This window comes from Serinus canaria, chromosome 1A, assembly GCF_022539315.1.
Source record: "Serinus canaria isolate serCan28SL12 chromosome 1A, serCan2020, whole genome shotgun sequence".
Taxonomy (NCBI): Eukaryota; Metazoa; Chordata; class Aves; order Passeriformes; family Fringillidae; genus Serinus; species Serinus canaria.
The window spans coordinates 12,906,174-12,926,091 of record NC_066314.1 but is presented as its reverse complement, the minus strand read 5'-3'; the positions used below and the strand labels follow the sequence as shown (position 1 = coordinate 12,926,091).

General features: G+C 42.4%; 1 protein-coding gene and 1 long non-coding RNA gene across 2 annotated transcripts in view; one reads left to right on the top strand and one right to left on the bottom strand.

Annotated features, from left to right (window-relative positions):
• LOC115485225 (uncharacterized) overlaps positions 1-19,918 on the top strand; it is a 153,532-nt gene that overhangs the window by 37,675 nt on the left and 95,939 nt on the right. The window lies entirely within an intron of this gene.
• LHFPL3 (LHFPL tetraspan subfamily member 3) overlaps positions 11,118-19,918 on the bottom strand; it is a 234,512-nt gene continuing 225,711 nt past the window's right edge. Inside the window, exon 3 of the mRNA XM_050986944.1 lies at positions 11,118-18,122. Within this exon, the coding sequence (XP_050842901.1) occupies positions 18,094-18,122 (29 nt within the window). The 3' untranslated portion in view covers positions 11,118-18,093. The remainder of the gene's footprint in view (positions 18,123-19,918) is intronic.

Sequence of the window (19,918 nt, the reverse complement as noted above, 5' to 3'; positions counted from 1 at the left end):
GGGGTAGGCCCTGATGCCCATGCTGCACTCCCAAGGCAAAATCTTGGAGCTGACAAGAGTTCCTGCAGGGTGAAACTGCTGAGCAGAAATTGCTAAAATGCTTTAATTAAACCACAGAGAAGAGGAGAAGGCAGATATTTCTTAGGAAGGAGAGCATCTTGTGTTTCCTCATGGGACTCAACTGCAATGGATCAGAGAGAAGTCATTGCTTCAGACAGGAGCTCTGGCCCAAATGTCAGCCCTTGGCATCTTCCTGCCAAGAAGAATAAGGATGCAGATGTGTTACAAATAAACCTACCCAGAGAAATAGGACTGGGGGCTGGTACTGGCCCCTCGCCCTGGCAGCCCTCACTCCTGCCATGGCAGGAGCTGGGTGGAGGAATGTCCCCAGCATGTCCAGACCCTGCTCTCTTGATTATTTTTTACATGCTTAATTTCTTTGGAAGTGTTCAATTGATTTAAATCGCACTTCAAGGCGGCACAAAGAACAAACAGGTTCTCCACAGAAATCCTGTGAACTGTTGCTCTGCCATTCACTGTTGCAGGCAAAAGAGGCACCAGGAGATGCAAGAAGGAAATCTTCAAAGTTAATTATTTACTAGTTTATAGACTTTCAGCTACTTCAGCCTGGCAGGTTTGATAAGGAAGCCTGGAGCTTCAGCAGAAGCAATTAGCGTGACTTCTATGAGATATTAGTGAGTAATTGTGCCATTGTTTATTTCCTGTAAAGCGACAGACTACTAGAAAGGGTTTGTTTGCTGTTTGTAGATTATTTGTGTCAGGATGCATGAATTCACCAGGAGAATGGCAAGTAGGAGTGAGAACACTACAAAGACTTTTTCTATGACAGTACAAGGACATGCACTTCTCCCCATCTTGTTCACTAAATACACCTTCTCTTGCTTTTTTCCTTTGGTGTTAATAATGGTGATGATCCTCAGAGCCAGGTTTGTATTGGTATTAGCCCTGAGAAGACCTCAGGAGGGGAACAAGAGTGCCCTGAGTAAATGGATGCTGGCAAAGGGACAAATCACGGGGCAGATCAGATTTGTGCATCAGTCCTAGAAGACTGCAAAAAGATGGAGGTGTCCTTGATAATCAATATTGAAGAAAACACTGGAAGAAGTAGCGAAGGTTGTATTTCCCTCCATTTGCAAGTAGGTTTCCTTTTCCAGTTTATATCGCTTCCTGCCAGACATGAAATTGAACCCCTTTGTATGCAGGAATAATCCAGCTCACCTCAAATCAATTCCTGTCAGCTCTGAAAATGAAACATGAGAACTCCTAAAAATAAGCAACAACAGGGCATGAAATAAATAATCTACTGTTTTGTCCAGGGAGAAATACTTTCTGACTTGGTCATCAGCAAGTAATTATCCTTGCAGGAACTGGCTAAGAAGTTAACATATCTAAAGTGCATAGCTGACCTTGTTTTGGGAAAGATAGTGGCCTGTGGTACTTTTGAGACCCTTTTCAGGTATGATTTTAAGATTAATGCTATAGAACTTATTTAGAAAGTCTCTTTTTTCAGCAGGGAGTGATTTATAATTGGTCTTTCTTTTTTTTTTCTGGAAATCCTGAGCATTTGGGCGCTTCAGAAGTTCTCAAGGCCAATATTAAATTGTTACAACTTTTGGAAGCACTGTGAAAGATTAAGACCAATGAACTGAGGATGAATGGGAAATGTACTTTCTAAAATGCTTTAGTCCAAACAAATACTTAAAATCTGTGAGTACCAGTACAGCCAGAAAAAGAAGTTGAAAGGAAAATTTTGCACACAAAGTACTGTTCAGCTTGATGTTGGGAAAAACTGATATTGGGAATCAGCAAAGCTATCTGAAACAAACAGGTTATCCCTTGGCAAGAATACCTAAAGTTCTTTGTAATGAAAAAAGACACAATAACTCTTAGGAAATCATGTAAGTTAATATGAACCACCAAAGACATCCCAAGGATGGGATGCAAGGCAAAAATGAAAAATAGGGCCTCTCAAGGCAGTTTTGAAGTGATACTAATCTGCATCAGTGAAACCAAGATTGCCACAGGCAGCACTGACCTTACAGTTAATTTCAACACTTGTACTTAGGACTTTTAGTTCCAAGGTTTCTTAAAGGCTGAGTGGACTGAATGGCAAAAAAGAAGTCTTGTCTGCACTCCCTCCCTGTGTGCTGAACCTCAGCTGGGCTAATTCTTTGCAGCTGCCCAGGCAGAGAGCCAGACCCTTCAGGTAGTGTATTATGGACAGAACAAGAGAAGGAGTTCTGGCATCCTCACAAACAGTGCACCCTTCGGCAGGGGAAAGCCCAGAAAATACCAAAGGGCCTGGTATTGCTCTCCCACATGGGCTTTGTAAGAGCCAAGATAAAGAGCATCTAGCAAAGCAGTATAATGTAGCAGTGGGACTCCAAAAATTAGCCCATGGAGAAGGGGAAGGGATGTAGGTCAACTCTGCTCTCTTCAATCAGGATACGTGGTTTTACATATCTTCATAGGGACCTTTGATGCATGTGCACAATAAAATTAATGTGGATGTTAAAAACCTCTTTGGCACTATAGTCCTGTAATTCTGTCATCCCTCCATCCTCCCTCCCTCATGCTGACTAAACCCTCTAATCCACTGTGTTTTGAGTTCTCTTAGTAATTTTTTTTTTCTGTTTGAAAGTAGTTGGTACCCTCCTGATTTAATTTCTTTACTAGTATATTTATCTTCAAATAAATGCTCTCTGTTGTAGTCCATCTTTGACACAGCACCTTCCCTTCCCCTATCAGAAGCTGTCTCATAGAATCAAAGAATGGTTTGGGTTGGGAGGGATCTTAAAAGGCATCTATTTCCAACCCCCTTGCTGTGGAGAGGGACACCTTCCACTAGACCAGGTTGCTTAGAAACCCATCCAACCTGGCCATGAACACTTCCCGGGATGGAGTATCCACAACTTCTCTGGGCAACTTGTGCCAGTGTTTCACCACCCTGATTGTAAAAAATTTCTTCCTTATATCTAGCTTAAATCTACCCTCTTTTAGTTTAAAAACATCACCCCTTCTCCTATCACTGTAGGCAATAGGAACACATAGCTGAAGTGTAGAGAATTTAGAAATGATTAAACAAAAAATCCTTATCACATTTGCCACAGAACTACTGCTCTGCTGCTGTTTACTGGGATTCAGCTGGGATAATCTCTCTCTCAGACTTTTACTTAGCTTTAATGGCAACAGGACAGTGACAGTAGGTGGGACTAGATGACCTTTAGCAGTCCCTTCCAACCCAAGCTATTGTACGTTTCCAGTTCAGAGGGGATGCTGCTCAGCGCTGGCGCACACCCAAGGCCAGCCCCAGGGCAGGCAGGCTCCCTGCGAGCGTGGCTCGGGCTGTGTGGCAGGAAGGAGCTGTTGTTTCCTGCTCCCTTTGCTAGCTCTTGTTCTGCTTAAAATGGGAGGCCAAAAAGAGACAGATTGGGAAAGCAAAGTCTGGTTGCAAAGTTTCAAGTGTTCTTGCTTATGAAGGATTAACCTTGCCCTTGTCAAGAAAGCAACTTGGAGATTTATATTAGCACCATCGGGACTGCCTGTCACCAGCCAAGGTCTAAGTGCTATTTCTTAAATGAAATCAAAAGGCTGTCCTCCTGCAGGGCGGGTTGGCATTCCTTCTGTGTCTCCCTCAGCAGGCCTCAATCCGCCCATGGGTCGGGCCGGGCTGTGCTGGGTTTGGAGAGGTGAGGTCTGCAGGCTCTGCCCGAGGGCTGCGCGGTGAAAAGGACCTCCCTGGGAACTAGCCTGCCAAAATCTGGCTCTGATAAAACAGCCCAACCCATCCTGTAAAGACTTTTAGTGAAAAAAATCTTGAAATAATCACAGAGGAAATGACAGGAACTCGGGCCTCCCTTCCCGGCCTGGCCGGACACTCCCTGGCTTTTCCCCTCCCTGACACGCCGTGTCCCTGGGGACGGGCCAGGGCCGTGAGGGGCCGGGAGCAGCGGCTGCGGCGGCGTGCTTCGTGCTCCGCTCCTAGTCGGAGCAGGGAAATGTAGGGTCAAGTTCAGGGATTGCAGAGGCAGCAGAGGGAGGAACAGAGCGATTCCTCTGGCCTTAGTGACATTTTGCTTATTTATACCAGCTGCAGATCTTATCTGGAACCTTGAGAGACTTTAGTGTGGCTTTCCTCATTTGCGTTTAAGAGGGCATTCAATTAACACAAGTGCCACATACTGAAATACCTGCTTTATGAGGGGGCGGGGCTGAGCAGTTTAAAAATACACAGGACTTTGGATTATATTACTTCCTATGGAACAATTTCCAGTTCTGCTACCCCAGACCATGTATCTCTTTCCTTAAGGATGGATGAGATGTAAAGAAACCACTCCCATATTTTTATCAAGAAGGTGAGGTCATTGTGTTTGATTTTTTACCTTGTGGTTTGTAACATGTTAGATCCTGGTGAGACAGTCTGAATCTGGCATTGGCTTGGTACCTTTGTACATTGCTAAACATCACAAGAGGATAATAAGGAATATGCTGTACATGCTCTACCTGCCCTCCATCCTGTCTGTCTTCCTTGGATGACCCCAAACATTATTTTAAGTGCAATATCCCTCTGTTGTACAGCTTTCCTTTAATTTTTTTTTTTTTTTTTTTTTTTTTTTTTGGTGTACACTAATGTATTCCTGTCCCAAAGCTACAGAGGAGCAATGCGTCAGCAGGCTGCAATGTTCATGAGTGTGCATGCACAGTGGTCATCAGACCACAGGTACAGAGCTGGGCTGAGCAAATTATGCTCTTGGGAGCTATGTTCCTAACTTCCCAAGATTCACCTGAAAAAAAACTCCAACTTTTGATTTGTAGAATTGCACAGACTGGTGGCAGCAGGACACAAGCAGGAAACAACAGAGAAAAAAACCACAGAGATGCCACAATGTTTGGCAGCAAGTAGGTTACCCCCTTCCCCAGGCTTCCTTCTGAAGGTTGCCACCACCACCTTGACTTGGTTTCACAGACCGTCACCCTTCATCTTGGGTGGTGGCAGCAGCCTGCAGGACATTTCCTGTACCTTTGCACAGCTCCAAGGTTTGTAAAGCTGCTCCAGACTCTAGAGAAAGTGTGTGAAGCCTGTTCAGCCTGTATGGAGAAGCTGATGTTGCCTCAAGGCAGGGAAGGAACATAGAAACCACCAAGTGATCCAGCCAGCCATGGGAAGAGTCACAGAAAGAAGTGAGCAGGCTTTGCCCTGGTCTTTGGGCATCTGCAGTCGCTCTGAGGCTGCAAACCACTCATGGCTTCTCTCATCTCCTGCAGGGCAGAGCAGGTTGTGTAGGCCACATAAAATGCATTTGAGTCCCAGTCCAGTCCAGACTGTAAAACTGGTTTAAATGAAAACAGATTTGGGCTCTTCTGGTACTGTGGGCAGACATCATCTCTGGGATGTCGCGGCTCCCTCTGGGTCTCTGTCAGTGGGTTGTCCTTTTGCTGCCTTGACACAGTGTGGGCCTTCCTCCCATCCGATGACACAGCTCCCTGGTTTTGTTCCTTCAGTGTGCCACCGGAGAAGTGAGTGGCAGCAGCGTGGTGACCTCAGGCTGTGATGGGATGGGAATGAAAGCCTCCAGCTGGCACTGCTCTCCGCAGAGTGCCATCTTGTCTGCCACGTTTTTGGTTGGTGCCTGACGAAGACGTGAGCCCTCCTCAGCTGTTCTCTGCAGCTGCGATGCCAGGGATGCCCTCAGATCTGCGTTCAGGTCAGGACAGGCACTGCAGGCACTCGCTAATCCCCTCCAGGAAAGTTCCTGCGGTTTATCCCGAACGCGCAGCTTGAACTGGTTAATCCGAGCGGGTGGGCCGGTCTGGCGGCGCTGCCACATGTGCTGCTCTGGGTGAAGGTCGGCTGCCGCCCCGGGGCAGTGACAAAGCGGCTGCCTCTGCCGTCTCTAGCCGGGCCTCCTCCGCCTGCAGCCCTGAAAGCTTCTCCTCTAAATCCTCTGCAGTTCTGGGCCATTTCCCATGCAGCTTTTAGTGCTCTTTGTCCTTCCTTAGTTTTAAACAGGACTTCTGTTGCTTCTCTGGTGAGATTAGTGAAGGCTAGAAGGATATTCATCTTAAATTTTCCCATTACGTCTTATTGTACACCTGGGTCACAAAGTAATTTATCGTAAAGAAGCAGATGGTGTGAAAATACGACTGTTCCCAAATTCCACAGTATCCTAGCAGATGCCATTTTAACCTTGACCTGTGTTTTTCTGTAGCCTGGTTTATCTGGCTCAGAAGAAATTTCAGGAAGTCGTGCAGAGCAAAAGGGTGCAGCTTGGTTTTCATTGTTTTCACTGCTCTTGCTTGTATACAGCACAGGAAAACAAGGGGAAAATATCCTTTTGCTGGGACTCAATCCCATGTTTCTTGTGAGCCTTGAGTTCAATCAAGCTGTGATAAAATGGAAACTGAGGGAATGTAGAACACATTGAGGGAAGCATAGTGCTCAGTGCAGTGCATGTGCTTTACATTTGGCCGAAGGTTGTTTGCTTCTCCTGCTTCCTTCAAGTAATTCCACTAGCATCTATACTTGCCATGGCAAACATCAGCTCTGAGTCCACAATTCTATCTTTGCTCAGGAATATTAATCTATGGGGTTTTTTTCCTTCTAAGTCTAATGAATCTTGGAAATACTTCCTTTCCAGTTAAATAATGTTAATTATACTGCATTTGCATAACATATATTGCATCAGCTGGAAGCCAGGCTGCTTTGTGAGCTGTCTGGAGAGCTCTGGTAAATTAAATCAAGTAAGTCCTCTTCCTTCAGTTTAAGTTGCTTTTCCCAAGTCATGACTCCTCTCTCCCAACTCTTTGGTGACTCTTCCCCTCCTTCCCAACTTCTCTGCGGATGTTAATGCTCTCAGAGGAGTCACTAGATGACCCTGTATACTCATCCTAATTGCTAGTTTCTAGCAATCATGACTTTTTAAATGTAACTGGCAAACTCCCTTCTGTGAGCCCCATGATAGTCTCACCAAGTCCTGGCAGGGAGGTGCAGGGAAGAATTAGGGGCAATTCCTCTGTGAATAACAGCAGGAAGATTTGCTCAAGCCTGTCTTTCAGGGCTGTCTGGGTTTTACATGATGTCATACACAGTCTCTGTACACATTCCGCTGCACTCAGAAATGCCTCAATCAAGGTCAAATATTGCTTTGCTGAAAATCTTGATTCAAAACTTGAAACGGAGGCAGCTCGCTATGTACCAACAATGAATTACCCTCCTACTTACACATTTTTGTCATATTTATTTGAGTAGCTTCAACTTCTAGATGTATGGAAGGCTTTGTTGTCAGATTAGAAACCTCTGCAGTCAAAGTCATTTCCCTTCCCTGTCTCAGGTAGCATTTACAGCTGATTCATCTGTGTCTGACTCACCTGATGGCACAGCAGTTGCTTTCAGGACAATCCTGAGAATGGACAATCAACTAGAGGTAGGAAATTTGGGATGCTGCGGGCAGAATCATGAGTGGAGGTGGTGTTGTCCTAGGACGAGCCGCCATTCCCATAGATAGATGAGAGATCCTGCTGTGTCTTAGGAGCCATGGGCACATCCAGTGCATCCTGCTGAGTGGTCGGACTTCTCCAGTACAGTCTCTGCACATTCAGTGGTCTTAGAGGTCACACAGAGATAGACTTCACAGCAAGTGTCTTTCATGTCTGACATGAGGTGTTTTGGACCACCTGTGCAAGTGCTGAGTGGGTTGTCCAGACTATGCACAGTGTCACCAATAGGATCAGGATGTACCAGACTTAACTCTGCACACACAGTTATCATGTAGGGTGCTTGAACAAAATATGTCAATCCTCTACAGACTTCCCTTTCAGTCCCCAAGCTCCTCAGTGCATTTTGGCACTGATAATCATGTGGCCATAGAGTGGGTTGAACCAGCTCAGTGGTGAAGCTGACTATGCACATAGACAGGCACCAGTATTGGTACTGGAGAGGTGATGGGAGCAGGCAGGGGCAGGCAGGGCTGCTCCTCTTGACAGCAGCTCATGCTTAGATTGACATAAGCCAGCCATGGCACCAGATTCTCAGTGATTCATCTGGGATTTTAGCATATTGGATAGCCAAGGTAAAAATGTGGCTGAGGCTCATGCTTTGATGAAGCTGATGAAGACTTTAGACCAGCAGACAAATTTCTGCTTCTGTCTGGTAAAGAGGGCATAACTGGGATATTGGGACAATTAGTAGTTCTGATGGAGCTGGCCTGGACACAGAGTGGACTAATCTGTGCCACATGAAAGAACCAGGATCACCAAACCACAGGGCTGGACATATGTGGAGACAGATATTGCACCTGGTTTGAGTAATGTATCTGCTGATCTTCTCCTAGTTAAACTTTCTGACCAGTCCCCAAGAAAAGGATCTATTGATCTCTCACAGCTGTAGCATACCAAGTACATAGTTTTTTCTAGTAGCACATTTGGTCCTTAACTGAGGCAGTGAAGTCCTGTGTTGTGGTGGTCAAACATTGCTGATTCTCTGTCTCTTCCTTCTGTGATGACCCCAAAACCTTTACAAAACTGCAGCATATCAGTGTCTTTGACTGGATCTTCCCTTAACTTTGGGGGCTTGGAGGTATCACTGAGCTTCTCACCTAACAACATGGTGTGCAAAATATTCATCTTGGTCTGGGCTGTACTAGGGCTCTGGAATACTGTGTCTTCATAAATATTTCTCCTCCCTTGTCCTTCTGGAAAGTAATTTCCCTTTACTTCCTGTTGTATTCAATAAATCTCTCTGCTTAAAAAGGGACTAACCATCTGGCATCTGGGAGAGAGAAGACAAAGGGAAGACAACAAGTTGAGTGCTGGACTGTGGGTCAAAACTTCATCTGTAAAATCCTAACATGGAAACATGCTGAAAAAAGGAGGGAACAGGAGTGAGAACTGGAAAAACTGCTTCAGGCTGTTGTTTTCTGGCACAATGCCAAGCAGGCACTGCACTAGGCAGCTCAGACCTGGAGCCTGTTTTCCCTGCTGTGTGCTGCCTGCGTCATTTTCTGGCCTGGGACGACATCTGGCTGGGATGTTGTTTTCCACACCCCTGCAGGAGTGCTCTTTCTAGCCAGTTACTGCAGTGCTTGGCATTAAAATGCAGTGAATTAGACTACAAAGTAGCATGAGATGGGCTTAAAAATAATGAGGCTTAAGTGCAGTTGAGCTTTGAGTACTTTTTGTTCGCCTTCTGGGTTAAAAAACTTTACAATATGTGATGTCCATGAATTCTTGCATTTCACCATGACTGTGAGTGTTCAGAAGTCACCTTAAGAATAGGAAAAACAAAAACCAACAAAACGAACGAACAAACCAAAACCACAAAAACCCCAACAAAATAAAGCAAACATAATGCACCCATATCTCTTTATTGAGAAGTCCAGGATAAATTATTTGGGTTTTCAGATTAACACTAGTTATTACAAACTCTCAATTAAAAAAAAGGGGGGTAATTAGCAATAGAAAGTAGAAGGGAGATGGTGGGAAGAGAAAATTCATAGAAATGGGGAAAAAGACTCATTACCTTCAAGAGATTGTTCAAGTCCAGTAAGAAGCAGGGATTGTGATGATGTAACACCACACAGTTGTCTCCAGATTTTATTTTCCCAGTGTCTGGAAGGACTTCTCCCACTAGCAGACAAGGGTCCTAGATGAACAGAATTCACAGTCTGGAAACAGACACCACTGACTGTAACACTGGTCTTCTACACTGCCAAGCCAGCCTGTGTGCTCCTACATCCACCAAGTTGTACCAGCACAAGGAACTTGGGCTTAACTTCTTTCACTTCCTTCTGGGTTTCAGCAGCACCTTTGCATAGCAATGTGTTCCAGTTTTCAGTGACAACCTGTTGCAAATCTTCCAATCTACCCCAGCAGTGCAAACAATTTTCACAAATTGTTTTTTTTTATACAACATGGAGCAGAGGTACTGCTCTGTGTGCTGGCAGGGTTGTTTAATGTACTGTCCAGGTTGCAGGCACAGGTCTGGGTGCCATGTTAGCTCAAACTGATTTTTTCTAGCTGGGGAATTCTGGAGAAAGCACAGCTACAAATGTGAGGGTTACAGACCAGTAATTTCTCTGTTGGTCTATATGGCTTTATTACATCTCAACACAGTAATAAAACTTTCTGGCTTTATCTCTTAGAGGTAGAATGGATAAGCTTAGGTGAAATACATCCCTTCCAACTACAGCAAGAAAATAATTCAGTACCAATGACAAGTTAGCACTGTTAATACAATAAAATCTGGCCTCTGTGCGCATGCCTATGAGTTAAAAACATACTATAAGAAGATGAGAATGGTACCCTTTAAGAGTGTAGCCACACACGTAGCAGCTGCTCTGATATCATGTGTCAGCGTCTCCCCATTGATATTTACTTAATTATTGATGCATTTGTGAGATTAATTAAGCATTGGAGCAACCTGCCCAGAAACACCATGTGCTTTTCAGTGCTGATGTTTTTGGAACCTGAATAGATAATGGAGCAGGAGGTTGCACTAGAGGCCACCCATATTCATGCTCAAACATGAATATTCCTGCAGTACTGTGATTTCGTGCTTCCCAGGCATGGATCTTAGGTTCTGAGATTCTTCCCTGCACTTTCCAGTCTGTAAAAGTTCAGCTGAGGTTCTTAATTCTCTGTAATTCTTGTAAAAAGGAAAAAAAATGCTACTGAAAAATAGTAAAATGCGATGTGTTTATGAGTTTTTTAAGAGTTCTGAATACAGATATACATATATTTTCTCTACCCTATAAGGGTAGAGAAGCAGCGAAAAGGGAAGGAATATATAAAGAATATATAATTATGTATAGCATATATACAATATATGTTTAATTTATGACAGCTCTCCCTGTGAGTATAGAACCACAGTCTAGAAATGACTGGGAAATCTGAGTACACCTGCTGTGGTAGTTCCTCAGAGCTCAACACCAAGCAGTGACTCTTGTTCTGCAAAAGCAGCAGGCAGAGTTATTAGTAAGTGTGCTCACATACATGCAATGCCATGTTATTTAACACATTCATTTTGAAGGCCCATTGTCTGAGGCCTCTGAGAAGACTACCAGATGCCTCAGTATGAAATGCATGAAATATATGTGTGTGGTGATACCTTCTTATTGCTTTGGCAGCTTCTTTGCCAAAAATCCTGTCCCAACTCTAGTGTTGGCTTTGGACTTTTTCCAGTTTACTTCTCTGGGCTTTGCTATATCCCCAGCCATTTCCTTCCTCAGGCCATGCCTGTGTATGATGGCCCTGCCTCTGGTTCCTGTTCTCCACCTCCTCTGGGAGTGGTTGGGGCCTGGGGACGTCTCTCTGGGAGGCTGCACAGCCTTACCAGGCAGGAAGAGTTTGTTGTTATTGGTATTCCTGCCACAGCCTAGGTCTCACTACACCCTCACAGCCTGCTTTTTCTCCTGATCAGTGGGTTCTAGAGTCCCTGCATTCTTCCTCTGGGATTAGGGGCTTTAGCTGCTCCCAGCCCTCAGCCTGGTAATCCATAATCAGATTTCATCCTTTTAGCATTTCTCAGAGCAGATGCTATCTAGAATGACCTAAATCTGATGTTCTGTTCCTTTAGGGACCATCAATTTTCTATGTCCTGTCACCTTTGAAGATGTTTATAGTTCCCTATTTCATGATCATAGCTCATCAATGCCATATTCAGTATCATCTCAGAGTCATTATTTCAGTAGCCTCCTTAACCTCTGCTTTTTCAACTAGAGCAATTTGGAGGAATGCTGACCAGTTATTGTTGTCTCCTGGGTCTGACTTAAACTACCTAACTTTCCCATTCATTCTGGTGCCTCCTACTTCTGCTGTTCTATCCCTCCCTTCCATGCTCCCAAATGCCACTCAGAGCTTTGACAACTTGCAGCTTGCCTGGTGTGCTGGAGCTGAGAGTCTGCAGACAACACCAAGCTGAGTGGTGCACTTGGCACTTCTGAGGCATGTCATGGGGAGGGACATGGACAAGCTCCAGAAGTGGGCCCATGGCGACCTCATGAATTTCAACAAGGCCAAGTGCAGGGTCCCAGTGACAGGACAGGTGATAAAGGTTTAAAACTGGTACAGAGATGCTGTGGGTGCTCCATCCCTGGAAGTGTTCAAGGCCAGGTTGGATGGGCTTTCAGCAGCCTGGTCTAATGGATGGTGTCCCTGCCCATGGCAGAGGGCTGGAACTGGGTGATCTTTAAGGTCCCTTTGAACCCAAACCATTCTACAATTATATGGGTAAATAGAAATTAGTATCTGTCGTATCTGGGAAATGCTGAGGCCTGCCCCCTGGAAATGTTGGGCTCAATAGGTCTGGAAAATGCTTTTTAAATGTTAAACAGAGTTCTCATCCACATTTGCAGAGAAAAAACTTATTCTTCTCAGCAGTCTCCAGAAATTCAAACAAAAACATAGAAGATCTCAAACTTCCTATCAGACTTTATGCAGTGCGAGTTAATATGGTGATGGTTTCATCTCTTGGATTTTGCCCCGTGTCTGGGAGGCCCGGGAGGTAATGCGGGCACTGGTTTTGTTCCCTTGAAGGGAAATGCAAAACTGCCTTTAAGTAACTCCCGAGGACGACGCGCGCAGATGCTGCTGCGCCATTAGATGGCAGCACAGATAAGGACAACATCCATCGTGCCTGTTGCTGCTCCAGGAAAGCCTCTCCACTGCTTTCAGCATACCCAAGGTACCTTGTGGGTGAAGAATTTCCACATTATTAAAGAAAAATAAATTGAAACCTATAAATGAGGATTTTCATCTTATATTAAAGCATATAAAATAAAAATTACCCCCTCCCCCCAAACAGTGATGGCATGTATTAAGCCTGAATTTCTTTCTGAATTATTTTATTCCTTATCCTTCTCAAGCATACATAAATTAAGCTTGGCTGACTAAAACAGCTCCTTTCTTGATGACATATATAGTAGCTTATCACCTAAAAGCTCTTCTAGAAAGCTCCGTCACCAAACATCTCAGCTCATGGCCTCAGGAGCATAATATTTTACATTACTTTCTGTTGCCATTTGAGAAACTCAACAAATACAGCAGGCACTTAGTAGACCCTCAGAATATTCCAGTGACACTTCAACTAATTTAATTTCTTTGATGGAAAAAGAAATCAAAGCAAATGGAGAGGATAACCAATTTTGTTATTCAAACTGAATATCTAGCTTCTTACTAATATTGTATTGTGTTGCTTAAAGTTATATAAAGGAGAATCAAGGTGCTAATTGCATACCTTTAAGCCTGAAATTTGTGCTGACATCCCAGAGTCTTGCCTGATATCTTGTGTGAAAGCCATCCTTGAGAGTTGTCAAAGTGATGAAGTTCCTGGTTTTTGCTATGGCAGAGCAAAATTCCTACCTTCCTGTGCTGGATCTGACAGGGGAGTCCTGAGTCTGTGTAATTGGTAATGTAGCTGATGATCTAGAGCACCTTCTGTTGTTAAACTCTGGGAATACTTTAAAAATATGTGGTAATCATGTCAAGGAGACTTCATTCTAGCATATAGGATTCTGACAATCTTTATTTCACTTTTCCTCTAAGAAATTACCAACAATAATATGTAATTTTGCTTATTAATGATCCTAACAGCTATACTAGGCTAATATAAAAAAGCTACCTTGCACTTGAAGAAATCAGGAGTAATAAATCACATTGTTATTCCAATTTAAAATTGGTTTGTGGAGGTCAATTCAGCCCCAGCTCCTAGCTTTTTAAAGCATTTTCACTTCCAAGCTGTTTTCCCAGGTGACTGAGCTGATGCTCAACCTTGGAAGCTGGTCTCACAGTGGTGATCTCAGGAAGTGCTTTGCAGCAACTTTTGGAGCTCTTTCAAAAGGAGAAGAGCTTTGTAGTGTCTCATAGGCAATTAGGAGCCACATCTCCTCTTGGGAGTTGATGAGCATAATGTGTCTGCTTATACTTTTTTCCCTGGAGATTTTCCTCCTGCAGAGGCAATACTTCTCTTGTCACTTTTTGAAGTGGAAAAGCTGTGTAACTGCCGTCCCCATCTCCCCCCACCCCCTCCATGGGCTTATGAGACTATCTGGAAGAAAGGAAGGATATATCACTTTACTTTTTAAAATTAAAAAGACATTTCAGAAGGCAGCGTTAAGTAACAATAAGCAAAAATTTAAGAGAGACAGATGGGTAATAGAAAGCATCACATCAGTATTGGATCACTGCAAGCTTTGGCTTTGTGTTTTCAGCATCACGACACAAATGGTATTTGATCTAAAGGGAAGAGAATGGATTTTTAAACTACGTATTCTACCTTCTGCAGAATTCCAGGCCCTCTGTGAAAGTCTCTACTCAAATTATTAATGTAGGCCATATGTGCATGTACTGCCAGCTACTCCAACAGCAGGCAAAGCCATTCCATTCTGTACACAGCTCCTTGGGAAGGAGAAATGTGTAAATCTTCAGTACATGGGCAAAAAAGTGTTTCTTTCTAGCACGCCTCGGAACCTATTTCAGCATATGGCTGTCTTTTCAATGTGTAAACTAGTTAGGATAAATCTAGGGTAGGTTTTTTATTTACTTTAAACTGTCTAGATCTTACGCCATTTCAAATCTTCAGAGAATCAGATGAAACTACTAAAACTTTTAAATGTTTGAAGGATATCAGACTAGCAGTGAAAACAGACAGAAAGCTGCTGGGCCCGGCATTACATTTTCCTCCCTAGAACAGGGAAAGATAGATAGTGTGAGGGAAACTGATCCATTATTCTGATTGAAATGTGTGAGAGCCTGGAAGTTTGGGCATAATTAGACCACAGTCACAATAATTTCTAGATCATCTCCAAATGCAGATACTCGAGGCAAATCCAGCATCTCTTTGACAAGGAAGTACTTACCTCCTGTTGGTGCAAACTGGAATGGTGTGACAGCCCTTGATGGCTCCAGTGTACCTTCACATGGTGAAATTAGGTGGCGATCAACTTCTGAGCTTTACTGTGTCATCCAAATCACTTGTTTGGGATTTCCAATCTATTTATAAATAACTGAAATCCATTGCCCATAAAAATGAACAGCATGCTACAAACCTGGCAATTCTCTATTTAACCATAATTAACTTATAAATAATTTACACTCTTCTTTCTCTTACTATAAACAAAGATTTATAGCAAAGAGAGTAATTAAGAAGTTTATAGTGTTGCCCATTTATGGATATGTAGCCAGGTACCGGAAAGTGGAGATGACTTACCAACAAGGTTCTCCTAGGAATTTGACCCATGAATACAAATCCCTGCACTCATTAAGGGATCTGATTCTGCCTGGACTTGACATACCTGAGGGACCTCTGTAGGTACAGACGTGAAGGAGGTGTCCAGGCTTGTGTTTAGGAGAGCAGTGATCCCAACAACAGCTGCCCTTATCACAGACGAGCTGGAGGAAAGCACTATCACACTTTATTTTAGTATGCTACAAAAGTCTTTGTTGAACTTTATTAGGTACTTTAATACCAAGCATACTTTGAAGTAACAAAAATTATTGTTATTATTACTTTCACAGAAAATCAGGTATTTCAACAGTTTTCTTTACAGTTTTTTGACTTAAAAAGAAATTACAATTGACAAGTTACAATGGAGTGGGATGGGAAGGTGATAACAATTAAAAAGATAAGACATACTATTCTTACTGAGTCAACATTTAATGATGTACATCCTGGTATGTCTCTCCCTTTTGACTGTGTACAAATTGTACATATTCACTGAGCTGCCCTGGCAGGGTTGTGATGCCTTGTGATGGCACTTCTTTTGCAATGTTTGTGTGTATTTAGAAAGGGCTTTTACATTACAACATCACCATGATGCTAAACAAAGTAATATAATACAGAAAAACCCTGTTTTGGTGATTTCTGTCACAGCAAAAGTGCCATGACTGCAGTAATGTGAGATAGAGGTAAACTTAAGGAGCAAATGAAGATGGTGATATGAGAGCACATCCAGATAACGAGCTCTTTCACAGGCTTTGAGGTGTGGCTGTGGTTGTGAGCCAACAAGAGCAGAGAATGAGGATGGGCTTCACTGAGACACCACTTAACAGGGACTCCTGAATGCATCTGGCCCCTGAGGATGTGCATTTTCCAGCTGACACTGGTTGGACTAACCAGAGATTAAAAAACCTGTCTGAAGTGGGCCCTTAAATGAGTTCATGCTGCCTCATGTGTGAACTACTGTTTTTTACCTTCCATCCCCTTCAGGTCAATGGCAGGTACGGGGAAGATGTTTATGGTGGTTGACTGATTTGGGTGGGGTTTTTGACCAGCTAGTCCTGGTCCTTTAGAAGTCAGAAGAATTTTCTACATCCAGTTACAAGCACAGTTTCAGATTAGAAAAGTTATTATTTTTTTTTAAATGCTGCCCAGATTCACACATAAATTTTCTTGTCTGACATCCAAGTGAAGTCAGTGCCACATTGGTACCCTGGTAGTTAGACAGAAAAGTTATCTAATTCCCTGTATTTGTTTATTGGCAGTTTGCTTAAAGTAAATTTTTCTTTCAAAAGTAAAATGAATCTTTCTGAGATTCATGCACTAAATTCTGGAATAATTTTTGTTGTGCAGTCTGTAGTTAAAAAGCAGTTTTAACTCATGTTTACCTCATGTCTTCAGCATTTTGCACTATTTGGGATCAACACTAGCAATTAATTATTATTTTAGCCATTTCCCCTGAAAGCCAAAGAATTAAGGAACAGGCTTTAAAACTCCTGAAGGAATCAGCACTGGACTGCTCATTTTGCACTGGATTAATCTGTGATACACAGGAGAACCTAGAGGCATGTAGGGAGCAACGTGCTCATGGCCAGTCCCGAGCCAGGACAGACGTGTGCCTTGGTGGGAGGGTTAGAGAGGAGCAGAGGGGGAGTCTCTGCCTCCCTCTGCTGCTCTGTGCTGGGTGCTTGCATCCAGGCCTTTCACTAGGAACTCCTTCTGTGCCTACTCCTGTTTTATTTCTCAGTGGCTTCTGGAACTGAATGTGCCCTTTGGGACCTGGGGACGGAATGACTTCCCCACCAGTGCCCCTGTGCTATTTGCATCCAGCCCTAACATGGCTATTTGCAAGATGTATTTGCTTACTAGTTTGTCAATTTTTGTATTGAGCTTAAACTCAGGGTTTACTGAGTTGTATTGAGTTTAAACTTAAGGCCAGAAGGTCTTATTAGATCACCCTGTCTGATTGGCATTAGCATGGGCCAGAGTGTCACTTCACAGCTGCATGGCAGAACAGGGAAAAGAAACACCCTTGAAGTGAGCAGCAGTGGGTTACATTTAAGGGGTAAATTACTTTCTTCTACTAAAAAAGAAATCAAGGGCTTTTATTTTGTCACTTCAAATACAAACAATTCTATTCATCTTGGGAAATTATAGCATTATGATATTCAGTCAGACATACCTTATAGTATATATGCTTCATAGAACTAGAATATAGGTCAGAAATAATTTTTGAGTCTTAAGTTTGTTACAGACATATTAATTGGAACACATATGCAGTAAAAATTGAGAAGCTTTACAGTTTTAGTCAACTTATTATACAGTGAAGTAAATGAAGTGCAGCAATGTAGCAGTAAAAGTTATGCTTTTTCCACTAGGTGATGGAAACATTCAGAGTCTATAAATGCTAATTTAAGAGAGATGTCCTAACAGCTTCTTGGCTACTGGGATAGGAATAGTCTGAAGTTAACTGCCTCTCTACTGTGAAAGGTTTTAAAGCTTTTTGCTTTCCGTCCGAATAAAAAAAATGACATTTACAAACCTCTTCAATGCATATATATTACATATGTTTATCTAGCAACAACTACACCCCTTTTAATTTATTCCCCAAATGTGACTTTTCATGCATGTCTTCTGGATGCTGAATTCAGCAACAGTTTCTAATGAGCTGGTGTGTAATCCATGATTGCATTTCTCTTCTGAAATCACTTCCATGTCTGGCTGATCTATGTTTAGAAGGTGGTGCTTATCCATCAGGCATTTTTGCACTTGTCAGCATTCTTCTCTGTTGGAGGCCCTTTCCCAAGCTTCTTCCCATTTTAATGTTGATGTACAAAAGCTGTTATTCATTTGTTTTGTGCTCATTCTAGTGAGGATTGGCTTAGTAGGACTGTGCAAAACAGAGAAAAGAGAGAAGCTGGTTTACTGCCAGCAAACACAAAAATGTTCACTCTGTGCTTAGCTTAGAGCAAGCTTCTGACCAATATTCTAATGCACTTCTTTATATGTATTTCCATTTGTCACGGAAAGTGAAAAATTTGATCTGTAGGTAGGATTTATAATCTGAAATTCTCAAAAATATTTTTTCATCAGCTAATCGACACAAGAAGTCAAAATAATGAGATTATTTCATCTAAAGTTTGAGCAATATGAAAATAAAGATACAATGCATATGGGGCAAGAATGACATTTACTAGATGAATACCATGAATTGAGTTAAAATCCTGACATTTCTGTTCCATATCAAAAGCTCCTTTCCCTCGAGGACACAATCCACATTTGCAAACATGATAAAATAATACCTTGTGTTAAATTTCAAGTGAGGACAGAGGTGTGGGGGTGTTTTCAAATCAAACTCTCCCTTAAAAACTAATATTACACAGAGCATTCTCCCATTCCCTCAAATTCCCTACACCCTTGACTCTTGTGGTGATCTTGGCCTGCAGGTAGTTCACCCACAGACCCAGAGAGCATGGTGCTCCAGGGCAGGGTACCCAGACCTTAAAGCTTGGGGTGGTGGTACCAAGAATCAGTGAGCCTGGTGGTGGCAAACCCTTCTGCCGTGGACCTTGGATGCCAGCTTCCAACAAACTGACATTTTTCAAGCAAAGTTCATTTTGGAGGAAAATTCTGGACTTGTTCAGCATCTATAGTCCAGATTTATTTTACAAGACACTTTTAATTGATATTGCTGAGACTAGAAAGTAGCAAATAAGTATGTAAGAAGCATAACGTGAACTAGGGAGGGAACTGAAAAAGAAAAAATGGATTGGTTTGGTTTGTGTTAAAAAATTAATATGAAATATAATGTTCACTCTGGTAAAAACCACAGTGAACATTATATGTTATATATTTTATGATGTGACTATGTAATAGGATGGTAGTTTCCAATTGTAAAAAAAACTTGCCATTCATACCTCCATGAACTTCCTTTTACCCTTTGAAACATGTAGCAAAAATGAAGTATGAAGTGTGGGTGAGAAATGAAGATACTTGTGATTAATAAAATCTATTAAAAATGGTCTGAGTCTGAAACTTTGGTGTATTTTATAAATGTGGTTACTAATGTTATTAGTGTGGTAATTAGTAATAAAGGTAAACAGCACTACCAAATAAAGTGAATGAAAAAGTGCCTGAGCCTCTAATCTGTTTATTTTCTGAGATAAGGGAGTTTGTGAGCCTCTTAAACAATCCATATTTGGTGAAACTGCAATCTGGAGAAAGATAGCTTTGCATGGTAAGGAACACGTGCCCTGATGCTCCTAGGAACAATCATAGCCTAATAGAAATGAATGAGCCATTTCTTTCAATTATTTTTAATCATAATTTCATGTACATGTGTTATTCAAACTCCTAACATTGTTTATTGGATTTCCAGCAGCACTCAGTGTTTCAGCAGCAACATAAGAAGACCTTCATTAATTCTTTGGACAAATTTTGCACGCGGGTGTTATACACATGGAAATGAAATTTAACAAATGCCATAGGTGCCTAGTTGACAAGACATAAGTAAGTTATTCACATGCAACATCTCTCAGTCTGTTTTGTATCACACCATAGGCTTTTGAAGTTTGTTTTCTTAGAGCTACTTACAGTGCTGTTGCCAAGAAATCAGTTAATGAAAGCAGTCTTCATGGAAGCTGTATTACCCAACCACCCAGGTGCTCTGCTCTTAAGTTCCCTATT